Source organism: Eulemur rufifrons, chromosome 20 (genome assembly GCF_041146395.1).
Source record: "Eulemur rufifrons isolate Redbay chromosome 20, OSU_ERuf_1, whole genome shotgun sequence".
NCBI lineage: Eukaryota > Metazoa > Chordata > Mammalia > Primates > Lemuridae > Eulemur > Eulemur rufifrons.
Window position 1 is genome coordinate 4,701,511 of NC_091002.1, and position 18,593 is coordinate 4,720,103.

At 53.1% G+C, this 18,593-nt stretch overlaps 1 protein-coding gene across 6 annotated transcripts in view; it reads right to left on the minus strand.

Moving 5' to 3' along the window:
* The window catches only part of ABLIM2 (actin binding LIM protein family member 2), a 97,820-nt gene extending 79,818 nt beyond the window's left edge, over positions 1-18,002 (minus strand). For all 6 annotated transcript variants that reach the window (XM_069496523.1, XM_069496525.1, XM_069496521.1 and 3 more), the window contains exons 1-3: positions 17,857-18,002; positions 9,269-9,452; positions 3,566-3,681 (exon numbers count right to left, since the gene is read on the minus strand). In XM_069496523.1, coding sequence (XP_069352624.1) covers positions 3,566-3,632 — 67 coding nt within the window. In that variant the 5' untranslated portion in view covers positions 3,633-3,681; positions 9,269-9,452; positions 17,857-18,002. The remainder of the gene's footprint in view (positions 1-3,565; positions 3,682-9,268; positions 9,453-17,856) is intronic.
* Positions 18,003-18,593: the final 591 nt, after the last annotated feature.

Genomic DNA, 18,593 nt, shown 5'->3' on the forward strand with positions numbered 1-18,593 from the left:
GAGGGAGGGATAGAGACCTCACACCTGCCCACCTTGTTCTTCCGCCAACTAGAGAGCAGGGAGTGTGGAGACAAGAGCAAGGTGCAAAAAGGGATGTTGTCATGGAAACCGCAGTCACCACTTTCTAACACATCTGGAGCTCAGCACAGCTTTGCCTGGGTGCAAATGGCAGTACACAATCTCGTGTGACGAATGTGGCAGGCCAACGTGAACGCTGTCAGCAGCAGGATGTCCCTAGCACAGTGTGAGGGGGCCTGAGGGGGCCCCAAAGTGAGCTGTCCCTTCGCCCATGCACCCTGGGCCTGGCTCTCTTCCCCGCATGACCCTTCTAGAACTTTCCAGTTTCCTGTTTCCCTAAAGTGCTCCCTTTCCCAGAAGATATGGTCATGGGGTTAAGGACCAGGCTCCTGCAGCACCTCAGGTCTGACCGGGGCCAGGGGAGTCGGGGAGAGGCTCAGATCCCCAATCAAATCTGAGATTGAGTTTTGGAAATGAGGAATCCGACAGAGTTCCAAAAATTGAAAATGACTGAAAATTCATAAACTTGGCCGGAGATTTCATTTGGGAGTCGTGATGAGCACAGAGAGCTCGATGAGCAGCCACGGGGAAAGATGAGGCATGACCAAGTTAGCCCTGGTGCCTGCAGGTACTGGCTAGACTGGGGACACAGGCCCACGCTGTGGGCCAGGGTGGGAGGAGGGACGGGGGCTCCTCAGGTCACCTCCACCCTTACGCAGGAGGGGCCTTATGGGGGCTGTGGGTCCTGTCAGTGCTCTCGTTAGCACCCGTGCAGCCTCATGCGAGCAGAAAACACAGGGGCTCCAAGTGCCACGGCCAAGGTGGTAAAGCTGTCACCCTGTCCTTGGGCTGGGACCCCAGGTCTGCACATGTCTCTTCCTACCCCTGCATTCCTGACTCTAGTGGGGCCTCCCCAGGTCCCAGCTCCGGGTGTGACACCCTCCATGCCAAGCCGGACTTGGACCTAGCCAGTGGAGCTACAGAGCTGCAAGGTGGCCAAGCCAGAGAACTGGCCACGGGGGCCTCTGCGCAGGGACAGAGCAGGTCCCCAGCCCAAGCCCTGTCTCTTGAACCTCTAGGGTGCTCTCCAGACCACCACCCACAACCCTTGGAGACCCCATGCCCATATCGCAGGCCATGTCTTGCCCTGGCACATGGTGGGGAGTGCTCACTGCCGCCCCCTCGTCAGCACAGGGCTTGGCCTCTCCAAGGGCCACCATGTGACCAATGCCTGGTGACCAGCTCCTGACCAGCAATGGGCTTAGTGCTGGAGAGCTGGGAGGAACCTGGAGGGGAGCAGAGGGGGCCTTGTGGGGCAGAGCTTCAGGGACAGAGGGGACTCTCCACGGTGCAGTGAGGGGGCTCAGGCATGCAGGGTGCTGGGAATGCTCCTCCTGGGAAGGAGAACCGCATGGCCTAGCCTGAAGCATTTCTTGTCACTAAGCCACAGGCTCAGGATGGCTGAGGGAAGATCGGGGCCAAGGGACCCTAGCCGGAGCCCTGCCAAAATAGCTAGCTACTGTCCACTTCCCCAGGAAGGGGCAGTGGCACAGGCGGCCATGTCTGTGACTGCAGAAGGGTTGTACTCCCTCGCCCGGGCCCTGGCCAGCTGGCCAGGAGCACCGTACTGCTAGGCTGCTTCCCAGCCTCAGGACCGAGCTTGGCACTCCCCCACTCAGTAACCTTCTGTGGCTCCTCACTGCCTCCAGGACACATATTCCATGGTGCGGCTTTGGGGGAAGGCCGCCATCCGGTTTCCATCTTACCAGCATCACTCCCATTCTCCAGCCCACACTGCAGTCCTTTTGTCCACTTGCACGGTCTGGGAGTGCCCCAGCACATTCCACGGTTTTCCAGCCTTTCCACCTGTTCTCACCCGAGTACCCTCCCTGCCAACCCACCCAGTGAAATCAACCTGTGTCTCAAGTTTCAGAACAAAGAACACCTCCTTGGACGGCCACTGTAGAAGAAAAAGAGCTCCTTCTGGCAGGCACTCTAGGGACAGAAGGAGGCAGGGGCAGGAAACTGTAGACATTAGCACAGGAGCCAAGGGTTAGTGATTGGTGTTAATGTTTCCTAAGCACAGAAATGGTCTAAGCTCAGGATTCTATCCATGGGCTGGGAGAAGAGGCAGGTTAAATTATTAGATCCTTTGGGGATCAGAGGAGCGTTTGTTCTTTGAAAATGCAAATTTGATATTTTAAAATAAATTTACATTTGGAAAGGGCAAAGCATTTCTGCCAAGGATATTTTTTAAAATCTCAAAAAAAAAAAAAAAAAAAAAAATCTTGGATGATGATTCTGTGGTCTGTCATGTTTCCCTTTTTACTTTGGCTGCCAGGAAGCTCTGGACAAACTGTACACCACTAATCTCCCCCTTTTTAAATTTTGCTGAGCTTTTGATTACTATTTGACATTGAATTATAATAGTACTACTGTTTGTGAAGCAAATTCTCAAAAATTCTATCAATCCAGGTTTCAGCTGGAAATTTTTGAATGGAGGACTCTCCTAGTAAGGCCCAAAGCAACAACCTCACCACCTGGTGCTGCTGCGAGTTTGCCTCCCCAAAGGATGAAGGCTTCACTGCATCCCACAGAGGAAAACTATTCCCAGTCCCCAGAGCTGACACTGAGCTCCCAGGAGGCTGGCAGTGGAGTCACCTCTGTAGAGACTTGGACATGGCAGACAAGGTGGGAGAAAGAAGGTGTTTGACACGGAGAGGAATGAACCACAGGTAGGGGCTGGCTCTGGAAATCAGTATAAATCCCTCCTCTCTCCTGGGACATGTGGCCCTGCCTCTGGGGACACCACAGTGACCACGGCACTCAGGGTGGGCTCTGGAAATGCAGCTTTTGCAGCAGGCGCCTGGAGCCAGGTCCTGGTGTGCTGGCCTCCACCCCCAGTGACGCATCTCATCTCTTGCCCCGATGAGCCCCAGGCTGGGAAAGGCCACCTTGCTGCCCCCGCCTTGCTGTCACTCTGCCCCACACCCACAAACCTGTGACTCTCCAGCAGGCCTTTGTTCTTTTACAGTAATGACCTCCCGCTTCCTTGTTCAAGAAGCATGTATTGAGCCCCCACTGCATACACACCCAGCTTAGCTCCTGGGTGGCGGAGCAGTGAGCCGAGAGCCCCGGACCACAGGAGCCTGGAGCTCAGTGCTTGACTCTACGCTCCCCCAGGTTTCCAGGTGGCCTGGAGTTAACTGAGGGGAGCTGAGCATGAGTGCCAGAGGGAGGGGACCAGAAGGAGACCGGGAAGCCTTCTTGGAGGAGGTGGGCTGCGGCTAGGCAAAGCAAGAGTGGGATTGGATGGGAAAGCAGGAGCCGCACATGGGTTGGGGGCACAGCCTGTGCAAGGTTGTGGCGCCGTGAGAGCCCAGAGACTTCTGGTCCTGGCTGCCTTCCTCATGTTTATCCACAGCCACTCACTGTGACCACCTCTGCTTTGGGGCCCAGTTTGTCAGGCCCCCGTCGCCAGGCCCTGCGGAGGCCACCCCACCCTGCCACTCAGCACCCGCCCCCACACCACTCAGTGCCCACTTACTCCGGAGGCCCTGGGACAGGTGCGCACTGCTGCCCCCCGACGCGGGCAGGGAGCACTTCTGGCACATGCATTCCTTCCCGTTGAAGGTCACTCGGTCCCCAGGTGGGAAGGGCAGCCTGAAACAAGAGAGCTCGTCACCAGCCAGGCCCACCTTCCGGCCCAGAGCACCAGACCACCGCCACCCCCTAGGGCCTCACAGAGATGGGTGCCACAGGCCCAGGACACAGGGCCTCCCCCACCAGGCGCTGCTGTGTCCCTGCTAGTGGGATCTCAGGTAGTCACTGACCTCTGAGCCTCAGTTTCCTCATCTGTACAAATGGGCAGGATCACAGTGCTCGAGACTGTGGGAAGACCTGCTGAGGGCCAGCCCGGAGCTTGGCACGTGGCAATCAGCCTGGCTGCCTGGACCACTGGCCTCCCCCAGCCCACCGTGCCGTCTGCCCACACAGGGTCTTTGTTCACGCCAGTTCAATCCCCATGGCTGTAACCACTGTTGACTGTCCACTGTGTGCCAGGTGCCAGGTGCTACAGTAGATACCTTATGTGTGTGCCTCCTTTAATGACTTTAGGACATTTGTCCAAGTTGGTATGTGCTTCATTTTCTCTCTATAGGTGAGAAACTGAAGTTCAGAGAGGATAGTTAACTCTTCCAAGGACACACAGCTGACACATGTCAGAACCAGAGTCAAGCCAAGCCCTGTCTGGCTCCAAAGTTCCACGATTTGCCTAAGTGGACCTCTAAGAGGGCAGCGTCCTTGAAGATGTCAAGGGGCTGTACAATCAGATCCTGTCTTTATTTAAAATTCTGGTATATTGTTCAAAATGGATTATTTTGCATTTATTTCAATTTTTAAAACTACTGCATTAAAATATCATTTACCTTGATTACTGAGTTTTTGGTGCTCTCTTAAATTCTGCATCCAAAGCGAGTGCCTGGAGGGATGCTGGGTGTGGGGCAGCAGCGACCCCACCCCGCAGCTGAGGACTTCCTCTTTGAGACTGAGAGACAGCTCAGGTTGCTGCTGTGTGGCAAGCCGAGGCCAGGCCTCCTGCAGACAGGGGCCCAGGCACACCCTGAGACACATCTGTCCTGGACACCTGCTGCCACTGAGCTGCTGGCAGCTGCTGGGCCACTCCCGTCGCCAGCTCGGCCTGGCCAGAGGACCTGGTGCCTCGGTGGGCAGAAGCCTGCAGAAGGACCCGGATGTGCCCCTTTGAGCTCCCTGCTTCAACACCTTCTTGGGCTTCCAGACCCCAGGCACTCAAGAGATAGTGGATTCACTGTCGAATGGGTGCGTGAATGAATGAACGCACAAGTGAAGGGCTGCCGCTCCCCCAGGAGGCTGAGCTCAGCCTGCTCTCTCCCGAGGGGCTACGGCCCCGCCTCCCCATGGGCCGAGCCGCCTCTGATAAAGCCCAGCTATAGCCCCCCACTGTGTGCGGCCGGCATTCAGGGCCCTTGTTCACGCAGCAGGTGTGTTCTTGGGCTCCCATTCGGCCAGTCCCTGCTCTTGAAGACCCAGGAGAAATACAGGCTGAGCTGAGCCCAGGGCCCCAGGCTTGTTGGATGGTCCTGCAGTCCTCTCACCCGCCAGCTGTCCTGGGGCCTCTGCAGCCCTGAGGCCTCGTGCCTGGCCCTCTGCGCTAGTGCTGTGGTTTGCCTCTCCCTCTCGGAGTCTTGCAGCCTCCCGGTGATGGTGGACCTTGGGACAGAGTGGGAGCCCCCATCCCTGGATGTGCTCTGGGCGAATCTCTGGCGGGTAACCCAGAGCACGTTACGCAACCTCTCTGAACTCCTGTCTCTCACCCATAAAATGGGCCCAACAACACCTGCATCGCAGGGGTGTCATTCATTCATGCATTCCTCATCCACTGGACACACGGCACGGCACGCTTGAGCATACTGCCTGCACTCGGGGTGGGGGGCTGAGTAAGGTAGCTATTATTTTATTTATTCCACTTTATTGAGGTGCGTCTTGAAAATTTACACACCCACGTAACCACCACCACAATCAAAATATAGAACATTTTGTCCACCACAAAAAGTCCCCTGTGACTATCTACAATCACCCCCCACCCCCACCTCCGGCCCCAGGCACCGTGGTCAGCTTTGTCACCATGGACAGATTTGTCCCTTCTGGAACTGCACGTCAGCGAATCATGTTGCAGGTAGTCTTTGGCGTTTTGTGCAGCACAACGTGTCTGCGGTTCGCCCGTGTTGTTGCACATACGACAGTTTGTTCCTCTTTATGGCCGAGTGTGCGAGGCTAAACCACAGCAGGTGTTCCGCTCGGAGGCTCAAGGGCGTTTGGGTCATTTCCAGTTTGGGGCTGTTACATATAAAGCTGCTAAGAACATTTGCCGACAAATCTTTTTGTAGACATATGCTTTCATTTCTCTTGGGTAAATACACAAGAGTGAGATTTCTGATCATATGCTAAGTGTATATTTAACTTTAAAGAAACTGCCAAACTAGTTTCTATAGGAGCTGCACCATTTTGCATTAACAATGTATGAAAATTGATTTTGCTTTGTGTCCTCACCAACACTTATCATTATCCATCTTTCTGGTTTAGCCACTCTAGAGGACAGATGACAGCATTTCACTGTGGCTTTGATTTCGTCCCTTGATGACTAATGACGTAAAGCCCTGTTTAATGTATTTGTTGGTCATTCATATCTATTCTCTTGTGAAGTCTCTGTTAAACTCTTTTGCCCATTTTTATCCCTTTTTTTGTTCTTCTTATTATCAAGTTGTGAAAGTTCTTTGTGTATTTTGTATACCAGTCCTACATCAGACGTACGAGTCTAACTGTTCTCTACCAGCTGATGGTTGACTTTCGCATTTGTTCATTTCATATTTCCTGCAGCCTACAAAACTACCTGTAACTTTATTGTGCAGATCTGCTGGTGACAAATTCTCTTAGCTTTTGTGTATCTAAAACAGTCTTTATATTTTCTTCATTTTTTTGGTAACAGCTTTATTGACATTTATTTTATTCATATATGATATAATGTACAATTCAGTGGGTTTTTGTGTATTCAGAGCTGTGCAACCATCACCAGAATCAATTTTAGAACATATTTGTCACCCACAAAAGAAATCCCATATCCTTTAATGTCTTGTCTTCATTTTTGAAAGTTTTTTTTCCTTGGTATTGAACGGTTTGATAGATATTTTTCTTTCAGCACTTTAGGGATGTTGTTCTATTGTTTGCTGGCATGCATAGTTTCTGATGAGGAGTCTGTAGTCATTCTTTTGTTCTTCTGTAGATATTTTTTTCTCTTGCTGCTTTTAAGACTTTGTTATCACTGGTCTGCAGCAATTTGATTTTGATGGATGATATGGTTTGGACGTTTGGCCCCTCCAAACCTCATGTCAAAATCTGGTCCCCAGAGTTGGAGGTGGGGCTTGGTGGGAGGTGGGGCTTGGTGCGGGGTGTTTGGGGTCATGGGGGCAGATGACTCTTGAAAGGTGCCCCCCCATAATGGGTGAGTTCTCACTTTATTAGTTCACACGAGAGCTGGTTGTTTAAAGGAGCCTGGCACTGCCTCCTCCCTCTCTTGCTCCCGCTCTCACCATGTGACACCTGCTCTCCCTTCACCTTCCACCTTCACTGGAAGCTTCCTGAAGCCCTCACAGAAGCAGATGCTGCTGCTACACTTGTACAGTCTGCAGAACCGTAAGCCAAAATACCTCTTTTTCAAAATAAATTACCAGCCTCAGGTATTTCCTTTATATGGACTATAATGCAAAATGGACCAACACAACGGAGTTGGTAGGTTTTTGTTGTGTTTATTCTGCTTGGGGTTCATTGAGATTGTTGGATCCACGGGTTAACAGTTTTCATCAAGTTTGGAAATTTTCAGCCAGTATCTCTTCCAATAGTTTTTGGTCTCCCCACTAGACAGACAGATCTATATCTACAGATCACCAAGTCACTTTTCATGTTTTCAAGTCTTTTTGTTCTCTCTTTGCTTATGTTTAAATGGTTTCTATTGCTGTGTCTGATCTTTGCTTCTGCAATACCCAACCTCCTGTGATTCCTTCTAGGGAATTTTCCATTTCAGGAACTGTATTTTTCATTTCTGGAAGCTCCACTGGTTTCTTTTTATATCTTCCATAACTCTCCTACTTATGTTCATGTTTCCTTTAAATACGTAAAGATATTCATAATAGCTATTTTAAAGTCATCGTCTGCTAATTTCATCATGGCTATAAAATCTGGGTTTACTGCTATCGACTGATCTTCTGGCTTTGTTTCACATTTTTCCAGCATCTTTTTATGACTACTGGTTTTTGATTGGATGCTGTATATTGTAAATTTTACACTTTTGAGTGCTGGGCTTTTTTATCTTCCTGTGAAAGGCGTTGGGCTTTGCTCGGGCAGGCAATGGTGTATGTTCAGGGCAGCATGGGCTTCTTGAGGCTTGTTCTGTGCTTCGCGAGAACATGTTCATTGCAGCCTCTGCTCCAGGCTACTCCAGTCCTATCAGCAAGGCTGGCCCTTTTGGTGTCCCTCCTCCATGCCCCAGGTGTCCAGCAAGGAATCTCCACTCTGGTCAGAATTCAGATGTTTCCGAAACCCAGGAACTGTTTATTTTACAGCAACCCTGTCATTCTTTGCCTCACCTTGTGACACGTCCTCTATGTCTGCGTGGCTTCGTGTTCAGTCAGACGCTCAGAGGCAGCCATGCAGATCTCTGGAGCTCTTGCTCTGCGCCGCTCTCTCTCTGGACTCTCGCCTCACCCCTTCCTGTGGCCTCTGCCCTCCAGCCAGCGCCTCCTGCCTCAGGAGGGTGCCACGCTCTGCCTTGGCTCCCGTCCTTGCGCTGGCCTTCAAGACACTGCCTCCAGGCAGAAAGCTGCTGATCATGGGTCTCACTTTGCTTTTTCCTTCTCTTGGTCTGAGCTGCCTCTGCTCTGACATCTGGAAACAGTTGTTTCATATAGTTTGTCCAGTTTTCTAGTTGTTTGTGGTGGGTGGACAAGTCCAGCTCCAGTTACTTCAACACAACCAGAGCTGTCTGCTATTATTTTTAAAATAGTGGCTTGTGCAGAGATGCTCTTTCAGACCAACTGTGAGCACGTCAGCCCTCATCTCTAAGCTGTGTACACAAAGATCAAACATTCATATAATCCCTGGGAGAGCTCTGACCCAAGTCACGCTGCAGTGACAGTGACTCTTCTGCCAGAAATGTTCCTTGTCGGTGCCACCTCCTCTCCTCAGCATCCTCTGACAAAGGCTCCATTTCTGTCTCGGGCGCATGCTGTAGCTACAGAGAACTGCTTTGGAAACAACATTGAAAGAGTCCCCTGCAAACTGGGTGTGGTGAGACAGGGAGAACAGAGCAGAAAATAAACCCTGTTTTTATTTTTTTATTCTTTGTTTTCTAGAAACGGAACATTTCCCTTGGGAGGAACAAGTGGGGGTTTGTGGAGGGGGAGGGAGGAACCAGGCACGTGGGAAGGCACCTGCTAGCCTCCCGCTCAGCCCAGGAGACCCGGCCCCTTGCAGCGGTCACGCACTGCGCCCTCGCTCTGTGCCGGGCACCGGGGACCAGGGAGCATCAGACAGCCCTGGGCTCAGGGCGCTCCCTGGGATGCAGCCATAGTGCCAGGACAGGATGCAGCGGGGGCGAGAGGAGGGGAGGGAGGATGGGGGGACTGGGGGCTCCAGGAGGCGGGCGGGAGCCACTCACCGGCAGACCGCACACACGAAGCAGTCAGGGTGGTAGGTCTTGCCCAGCGCGGACACCACCTCGCCCTCAATGAACTGGTCGCAGCTGAAGCAGCGGGTGCCATAGAGCCTCTGGTAATCCAGCGTGCAGATGTACTCGCCCTGCCGCACGAAGAAGCCGCCCTCCGCCAGGTCGCAGCCGCATGCTGGGGGAAAGGAGAGGATGGGTGAGGCGGCGTTAGCAGCAGAGGTGACCATCCCACGTCCCCCCAGCCCCAGAGAGAACTCCCCGACACACACACACCCCTCCTGACACAGGCCTCGCCACAAACTCCAGGGGCCTCGCTCAACCTTTGGGGGGCCAGGCTCCATGGTAGACTTCAGCTCCGGCCCCTGGGCCTGGAATGGAGTGAACTTTCTTTGAGGAAGCTTCTGGAAAGGGGTACTGACCCCAGGATGAGAACCAGACTACCAGGAGGGGCCAGTCCCCTGACCTCGCTTGGCACTCCTCAAGCTCCTCCACCCCACCAAGGATGCCCCATGAGCCCCCCCCGGCTCCAGGTGGGCTGTTGCCAGCACTGGATGTAACAGAACGGGAGGGAGGTTAAAACCCGAGTGCCAACTACGCTCGCGAGCCCATGGGAGGACAGGCGAGGTCCCTGTGGTCGGTCCACCCAGTCTACCTCGGGGCTTCCCCAACGCCCCCCAATCTTCTCACAGCCCCCCACGTCCTCGCAGCCCTCAGCCACGATGTGGACAAGTCCAGATGCCCCACAGGACTGCGAGAGCCTGCGCATACCTGAATGTCAATCATTCTTGTCCCTGTCTCCCAGCACACACCTGCTCCAGGAAGCTGATGCCGTGGAGCCCTGAGGAGAGGCCAAGGGAACTCGGCCAGGTGGGGATCGGAGCACCCAGCCTTGGGACAGCCTGCCAGCTACTGCCAGCTCAGAAGGCCTGAACAGGTGTCCCAGGTCACAAGCACGTTCCCCCACATGCTCCCCCTCTAGTGCCGGGGCACGTGGGAGCTATGCACGGTTTCAGAGACAGCAGCCTATGGCCTGCCCTGGCTGGCCGCAGCCCCTCCCAGCTGGAGGGACAGAGGAAGCCCCTGCAGCCTCAACCCCACTGGCCTGGTCAGCCCGGGGTCCTGATGGGGTGGAGCAGCTCACAGCCCCTGAGCCAGAGTTCCGAAAACCCAGGTAGCCCTTGTAAATGTTAAAGGTGACACCTGAAGTTTGCCAAGGCTATAGTTCTGCATAATGTAAATATGGGGACCGTTCAATTTAACCATTCCATCATCGTTTTGAGGGGAGCCAGTGGAATGCCAGTGACAAAGCAAGGCCACTGACGTCCATGTACAAATCCTGTGACCAAGCTCTTGCAGCCAGTTACAGCCACACAGCGGCTGCTCAGCCTTCATTCCCGGGACTTAGTCACCTCTGTTTCTCCAAGGAGAGGTCGGCTTTCCTGACCAGGCGAGACATGAGGCCAAGCAGCTGAGAGCCGGGCCCTGGAGCTGCCTGGATTCGAATCCCAGCTCCCTGTCTAGACAACAGGACCTACTTCGAAGGTGTACCAGTGGCCCAGACGAGCACCCTGTGAGCTGGCGCAATGCGAGCCTCAGTCGTGCCGGCCACCAGCCAGGCCTGCAGCTGCCGCGGTCATGGCGGGCTCTGAATTCCTCCTCAACACCTGGTCTGAGCAGGAAAACCCTTTGTTTAATCTTGCACCATGTCTTAGACCAAACAAATGCATCCCGACTCGGGAAGAACAGACTATTTGGGACCTTACTTGGGAGAGTTACAGTATTTTTATGTAAACGCCACCTGTACCAAGATGGCACCTGGGGGGGGGGACGGTCACAGCACTCACGGCTCTGGCATTTGGCTACTTTTCTATTCTTTGTAAAGATGTGATGAGCTCGGCTGTTCCTTGAAGGAGAAAAATGTGGCAGTGGCTCTGGCGCCCCATTGAAACGGCGCAGTCTACCTCACAGAGCCCTGGGAGCAGGAGCAAAGCCAGCGTCCCAGCCGGGCACTCCCTTAGCCGGGAGACGCCTGGTCAGATGCCAGCTGCCCCGAGAAGGCCAAGGTCACTGCAAGGCAGACAAAACCCAGACCTCTGCCTGCTAAAAAGAAAAAGTCCAAATGCCCTAGGAATTTTAGAAACCCATGTCAAGACAAGACACTGTTACTATATTACATTTTGCAATCGATCAAATTAGCAAACACACTGGAGCGAGGCAGAGCAGGGTGGGTGACTGAGCACTGTGTTTTGGGCACACACTGGGGTCATTTACAAGAAACAGGAGAGGGCGGGGAACAGTGGGAAAAATTCATACCACTTTCTGGAATATCCTTTGGCACCGACGCTAAGGAACGTTTAAACTGCTTCTGCCCTTTGACCTCATGTCCCTCTCCTGTGATCTATCCCAAGGAAGTGACCATGAATACTCCCAGAAATTTGGTCACAATGTGTTCCCTGCAGCATCCCTGTAGTATAACGCAGTGGATAAATGCCTGGGCCTTAGAGTCAGGCAGCCTGGGTCTGAATCCTCACTCACACTTCTTCCCAGCTGTGCGACCCTGGGCAAGTTAATTAAACTCTCTGAACCTCAGAGTCCTCACCTGTGAAATAGAGTTGCAATACAGATCTTGCATGGTTGTTGTAAGAAATAAATGAGATGGGATATAAAAAGCCGATTAGCCCTGTGTCCGGCTGGAAATGACTTAAATGTCCAACAAAGGAGGAATGATTACTAAGCTTACATGGCGATGCATTTGAAGGGATTCGGGAAGATATTGACATGGATGTTGAAGAATCTATATGATGGGGAAAGTGCTTACACAGTAGTTTGAAGTAAATAAATTGGATACAAAATTAGGTATACCGCACACTTCGAATTTTAAAAGACTCATACAACAGAAACGATTTAAGAACGTATACCAAAACCCTAACAGTAACCACCGTGGGAAGGTTTTCCACTCTCTCCTCTACACTTTTCTCCTTCATGGATGGGACATCAAGCAGCATTAACGCACAAGGGAAACAGAGAACTCCAGGGGCCTTTATTCCGAGAGAGGGGCTCCAGGGCTGGCCAGTCGCTGCAGCCCCCAGCTTGGCCCAGCCTCTGCCTTGGACTCCCCTCCTGTAAATAACAGGGCAGATGTCACCTGAGATCCCTTCCTGCTGTGACTTTCACAACTCTGCCATGAGATCCTGTTGGGCCACGCTGTGCAGAACGAGGAGTGCCCTGGGCCAAGGGCCGAGGCACACCTGTCGGGGCTTCCTTTGGTGCTGTGTATCGTAAACGCCCCGGAACGTCCAGGAAGGCAGGCACGCGGGCATGTTGCAATATCCCCTCTCATTCCCTGTTGCCTAGAGCAAGCAGCTATCTATAGTCCCAGATGGACATGTCCCCACTGACAGCTCTACCCGTGTTACCAAGTTACAGGCCACTCACGCTGTCCTCCCTGGACATGCACCCCTCCCTCCCTGCCTGCCTTCTTGGCTCGTGCTAAAATCATGGACTTGCTCAGTTCCGCTGCTAATCAGACCAGAAAACGCCTGCTTTCCCGAGGTCACTCTTGGTCTTGGCCTCATCTTTTCCTCGCTGCAGTATTTCCAGGGCACTGCAAGTAGGGAGGCAACAGATCAGTTTTTATAGACAACATATTCCAAAAGCACAGAGCTCAGCCACCCATGAAGGGTCAAGAGAACCAGCTTCATTTTTCCAGGCAAATTTCAAGCTGTTTGTAAAAATGGTAACAATTTTCATTTTTAAGGACCTACTATGTGCTATATGTTCAATATATTTATATTATGCATTTATTCCCATCTTGCAGTATGAAGACAGGGCCAGCTGGATTTCAAAATACATCCAGAATCAAACGCTTCCTCACCCCCTTGTCCAAGCCACCATCATCTCTGGCCTGAGCTCCTGAAACTGCCTCCAAATGCTTCTCCCAACCCCCACACTGGCCTCCCTGCACCCGGCGCAGCCCCAAGCCACCCATGGAGACCTACAACGGAGCAGGTGCTCCGGTGGCTTCCTTGCTGGGTGTCAAAGCCAAAGTCCTCACCAGGAGGCACAGTCTCTACCTGCCCACTCCCTCAGCAGTTCTGCTCCAGCCACAAGGGACTCCTGCTGTTCCCGCACCTGCTGCAGGAGCTCCACACTGGCTGTTCCATCTGGCTAGAACACTTTTCCCCAACATGGGTGAACAACCAACTCTCTCACCTCCTTCTGCACTTCACTCAAAGGTCACCTCCTCCTTGAGGCCCACCCTGACCACCCAGTTTAAAATAGTAACTCCCCGGGCACTCCTGACCAGGCCTTATCTTGCTTGTTTATTCTGAATAGTGTTTTCTGTCTGTCTCCCTGCACCACAACTGTTCTCCATAAGGACAGGATGTCTGTTTTGCTCTTGGATATATCCCAAGCACCTAGAACAGTGCCTGGCACATAGTAGGTGCTCAGTAAATAGTTGTTGATGGAATCGTACAGTTGGAAAAACTGGGTTAAGAAATGTGCCTAAGATCTACCTGAGCTGTGGGTGGCAGAGGAGTGATTTGAATCCAAACCTTCTGGCATCAAGGCCCAAGCCAGGTACAAGAGGATAATTATTAATATGTCATTTCTTTCATGGATTTGCCCAGGTAAACTGAGACACATCAAATAAGTGCCTGGGTAGCAAGAACTCAACACAGTGGGACTGCCTGAATCAGAATCAGACTGTGGAACAATTGTCTTCTCTGCTAATAGAACCTGCCTTGGTTCAGCTGGTAATGTGCCCAACTGAGGATGGACGAGATTGTCCGTCACAATCCCCCGTTCCACCTTGCCTGTGAGGGTGGATGTGTGACCCATTTCTGGCCAATGAGTCACATGGGAAGGCTGGGGGGGACTTCAGAGGGAAGATCACGGGAGGAAAGGACCCTTTCCCTGTGCACATCTCCCCCTTCCCCTTCCCAGGCTAGATGCCACCCTGTGAGGATGTGGTGTTGGAGCCACAGCAGCCGTCACGAGCCCACGAGGGGAGGCACTGCTGATGTGCAGAAGATGAGATGTGGGAGAGGGAACAATCAGGGGAAGAGGAGTAAGAACAAGTCTTTGATGACCCTGCTGAGCTGATAAATTAGCCAACCCTGGGGTGGGGTGGGGGCTAACTGAGACTCCACATTAAGGTGATAAATATCCACATTGTTTAAAACACTATGAGCTGAGTCTTTTATTAAATTCCCCCAAAAGCACCTCAGTGATTTATAAGCTGCATTTCCATGACAGTCTGAATAAAAGATTAACCCAAGACTGTGTGGTTCTCATGCCTAAACAAATGCAGCTTCTTTTAAAGCTTGCAGGAAACTAGCTGCTCCATGCAGCTCTTCAGCAGGAGAAGCGCGGAGGCCACCCGTCGGGGCGGGGGCCCTGCTGCATCTGCAGGCCCAGCATGGCGCCTGGCACAGAGTGAGATTCTATTTCTTTTCTTTTTTTTCAATTTTTTTCTTTTCCTTTTTTTTTTTTTTTTTTTGTTTTTTTCAGACAGAGTCTTGCTCTGTCGCCTGAGCTAAAGTGCTGTGGCATCAGCTTAGCTCACAGCAACCTCAAATTTCTGGGCTCAAGCGACCCAACTGCCTCAGCCTCCCAAGTAGCTGGGACTACAGGCATGTGCCACCATGCCTGGCTAATTCTTTCTATTTTTAGTAGAGACGGGGTCTCCCTCTTGCTCAGGCTGGTCTCCAACTCTTGACCTCAAGCGATCCTCCTGCCTTGGCCTCCCAGAGTGCTAGGATTATAGGTGTGAGCCACCACACCCAGCCCAGAGTGAGTTCCTATAACCCACTGTGGGTGGGGTGGTGCTAAGTGTTGGGACTGGGCCTGGGTGCCCACAGACTCCTGCCACCACTTGAGTGTGTGGTCACTAGTTGCCCCGGGCAGCCGATGGAGCATGACTCCCAGGCCCCAGGTCAGAGTGTGGCTGGTTAGGAAGGTGTTACGGTTATCCCCACATCTACTGGAGGAGACTGAAGTGACCTGCCCAAGAGGACACCATGGGGAGGGGACCTGGCCAGTTCCCACCACCAACCAACCCACTGGGTCATACCAGGTGACGGACTCCATTCTGAGAGTCTGATGCATTTCATTGCATGCCTAAGGTCTCTGCTTACAGAAAATCCTTTTAAATAAAGTACTCACTTCCCCACTGTCTTTTAAAATAGGCTTTAAAAAAGAGCATTCTAATGGGTTTTGCTTTTCAGAAACACAGCAAATGTATCTTTATGGAGAGTTGAGAAAATTAAACCAGACAAATCCCGCAATGCCCTGGGAAGCCCCCATGAAAAGGAAGAAATGCTTTAGGCTGCAGGGAGGGAAATGCCCGAGCACTGGCAGGGACAGTGACCAGGACAGCGGCCACCATTCTCCTTAGGGAAGCCCTCCCTGTCACTGAGCACTCCCTTCACTCTGGAGCCTGTGGCAGGGGACCCAGTACCATGGTAAGGCAGGTGACACCAGGTGCTGAAGGCCACCAAGTTCATACCCTCAGCTCGTGCCTGCTCCACCTGCTCCCAGAAAACAAATCCCAGCGTGTGCCAAGGTGCATGTTGTTCATGTCATCGTTCTTCCAAAGCAGCCCCAAAACCGCCATCCTGGGGGTATCCTGGGTCCCCATCATGAGCACTCAGCCTGGGGTGCCTGGGAAGATGGGGCACTATGGGAAGAAGTCACCAGGGGCCCAGCCAGGCTGTGGATGTGCAGGGGACCCCTGGATCCAGGTGACTCTGGGGCATCTGATGACATGCCCATGGGCAGAGCTGCAGTGTCTGAGGGGTGGGGCTGGGCCCACCTCAGCCAGAGGGACCCAGGGCACTTCCGCCCCTGCAGGAAACAGGACAGCTCACCGTCTTCAGTGAGTCACCTGCCCTGCTGGCCCCGCACCTGCCTGTGGGCTCGGACCTCCTCCAGAGCCCAGCGGCACCAGGGTCATTTCTGGGGTGCTCCCCTTTCTGCAACAGAAGTTCCCTTTTCAAACCACAGGACCCTCCACACACACAGTCCTGACACGGGGCCTGGGGCAGGATGTGGACGAGTGGGCGAGACCAGCAAAGACAGAGACGGGGGCTCACCCACTGCCCTGGCCCCTCTGCCCCTTCCTCCTTGGGAACCTGCAGGGAAGAGCCCAGTTCAGGGCCACAGGCAGGCACAGATCCAAACCCCGGACAAGCTCCCAGCACCTCCAGGCCTCAGCCTTCCCCTCTCTGGAACAAAGTCACGTGTCCTACGGGGCTGCTGGCACTGGGAGGATTCTCTCCTGCCAGGAACAGCCTGGCTTCTGACAGGTGGCTTTCTACATTCTGCAAGTCACAGCCAAAACACCACCTCCTTTATGAAGATCTCTCTGGAAGCCTCTAAATCTTCCCCTGTGGGCATCCCCCTCCCCCGGCACATGGTTTTTACTATAAAAAGTCAACTTTTCAAATTGTGTTGCACACCTCACCTAACACACCCATCTCCCTCACCAGCCTGCGAGCCGTCACAGCCGAAGTGTGCGTCTCAGTCCCCATGGCAGTCAGCAGCCTTGGCCAGGCCTGGCGCACAGTGGGGCCTCCTGGGACCCTTTGTGGAGTGAACGAAGGCAGCTCCCAGTCACAGAGTAGGGGCCGTGCAATGTCAGATGAAAACTGAGTCACTCTACAATCTATTTGTGGCACATTTCCTAATTTTGTTTGCCCATAAAAAGGTAAACCCTCATTGCACTGAGGTAGCATGAATCTCCAAACAGCCTAGGAGGGCAGGTATCAAACCCACAGGAGAGCGGGTTGAGACCATACTGCACGGCACAGAGAGGTATCTGCAGCATCATTAATATGATTCCTTCACAACTGCAGACGCTTTGGGTTTAGATACATCACATTGGTTTGATTTGCATTAGAAAAATGCTATTTTCATCTATTTTCAGAAAATTAAATGCAGATACATTTAGTCCCATTCGTGCACAATGGAACATGCACCGTCCCTGGCACAGGAAGAGGCTGGAAGGAGCTTGCACGTGGGCCACCGGGACAGAGGGCTCTCACGTGATTTTTGTGTTTTACTTTTTTCTCATCTTTTTGGTATCATTTGAATTTAGTATGTTATTTACACTATTTTTTACAATCAGAGAGAAATTAAAGCGATTTTCATTTGGAATGAAGAGTAATGTTCTCTGTGCCCCTCTGGGTAGAGGTGCCTGGGTGTTTGTGGCCCAGTGAAGGTCCTGGGTACCCCACACTTTTGAGTTCGTGTGGCCGACAATGAGCATTTGCCTTCTTGGCTACAGTGCCCAGGTGGACACTGTGCTCTGGCCACAGGATGGGAATTCCTGTACGAGGACAGCCCTGGGCTTCTGGACTCTCATCCTCTGACCCTCCCCACTCCAGCAGGTTCCTCCATCACACTCACAGTGACACATACTGTGTTGAAAATCACACTGTTGGATGTGAATTCTGGACTCACAGGGACACTCTGGGGGGCCTAGATCTGCCACTGGGAGGCCTGGTTCGGAGGCCATGACAGCAGGACTGTCCCTGCGGCTGCTGCAGCGGGGCGAGGGACCGAGCGCCACTCACCTTTGCAGACGAAGCACTTGATGTGGAAGTACTTGCTCTGCACCCGCAGCACCTCCCCCTTGCACACATTCCCACACGTGTTGCACAGGATGGCCGTGCTGGGCGGCTTCTCCAGGGAGCTGTGAGCAGCCTGGGGCTGCGACACTGTTGGAAAAGGAAATTGGGTTAAAGCGTGGCGTGCACCAGGCCCAAGGGTGTGGGGTCGCAGGGCTCGGCCCTCCCAGCAAGCCCCATAGCACACAGCACAAGCCCCACAGGGCACTGGATGGACAGGTGTCCCCTCTTCCCCAGGGACCAGCAGGAGTCAGATAATGGGACAGGTGAGGGGCCTGGGCCTAAGGCCATCTGGTCAACCCCAGTGTGGGCTTCCGTCTGTGGCAGCCCTATCCAGTGGGTGGCCCTGCCTCCATGAGCATGCACAGATGCAGTGGTAAGGACACAACTGCCCCTCCTGAAGGATGACCCAACCCTGCTGCCTCGATCCTCCAGGGCCTCAGAGGCAAAGCATCCCCCTTGTGAGCTCACAGCCCTTCGGCAGCAGGGGAGCGACCAGTGTCCTCTCTCTGCAGGTACAACAGCCATGGTTCTCTTGGGAGTTTGTTTCAAATTCCCTCTGGGTCCAGGGACATTGATCTGTCCCCTTAAAGCTGGCCATGGTGTAAGACGTTCAAGGAGGAGCTGGGCAGATGGACAAGTCAGGACAATGGTCACTGAGCCTGACCGTGGGGCTCCCAGGG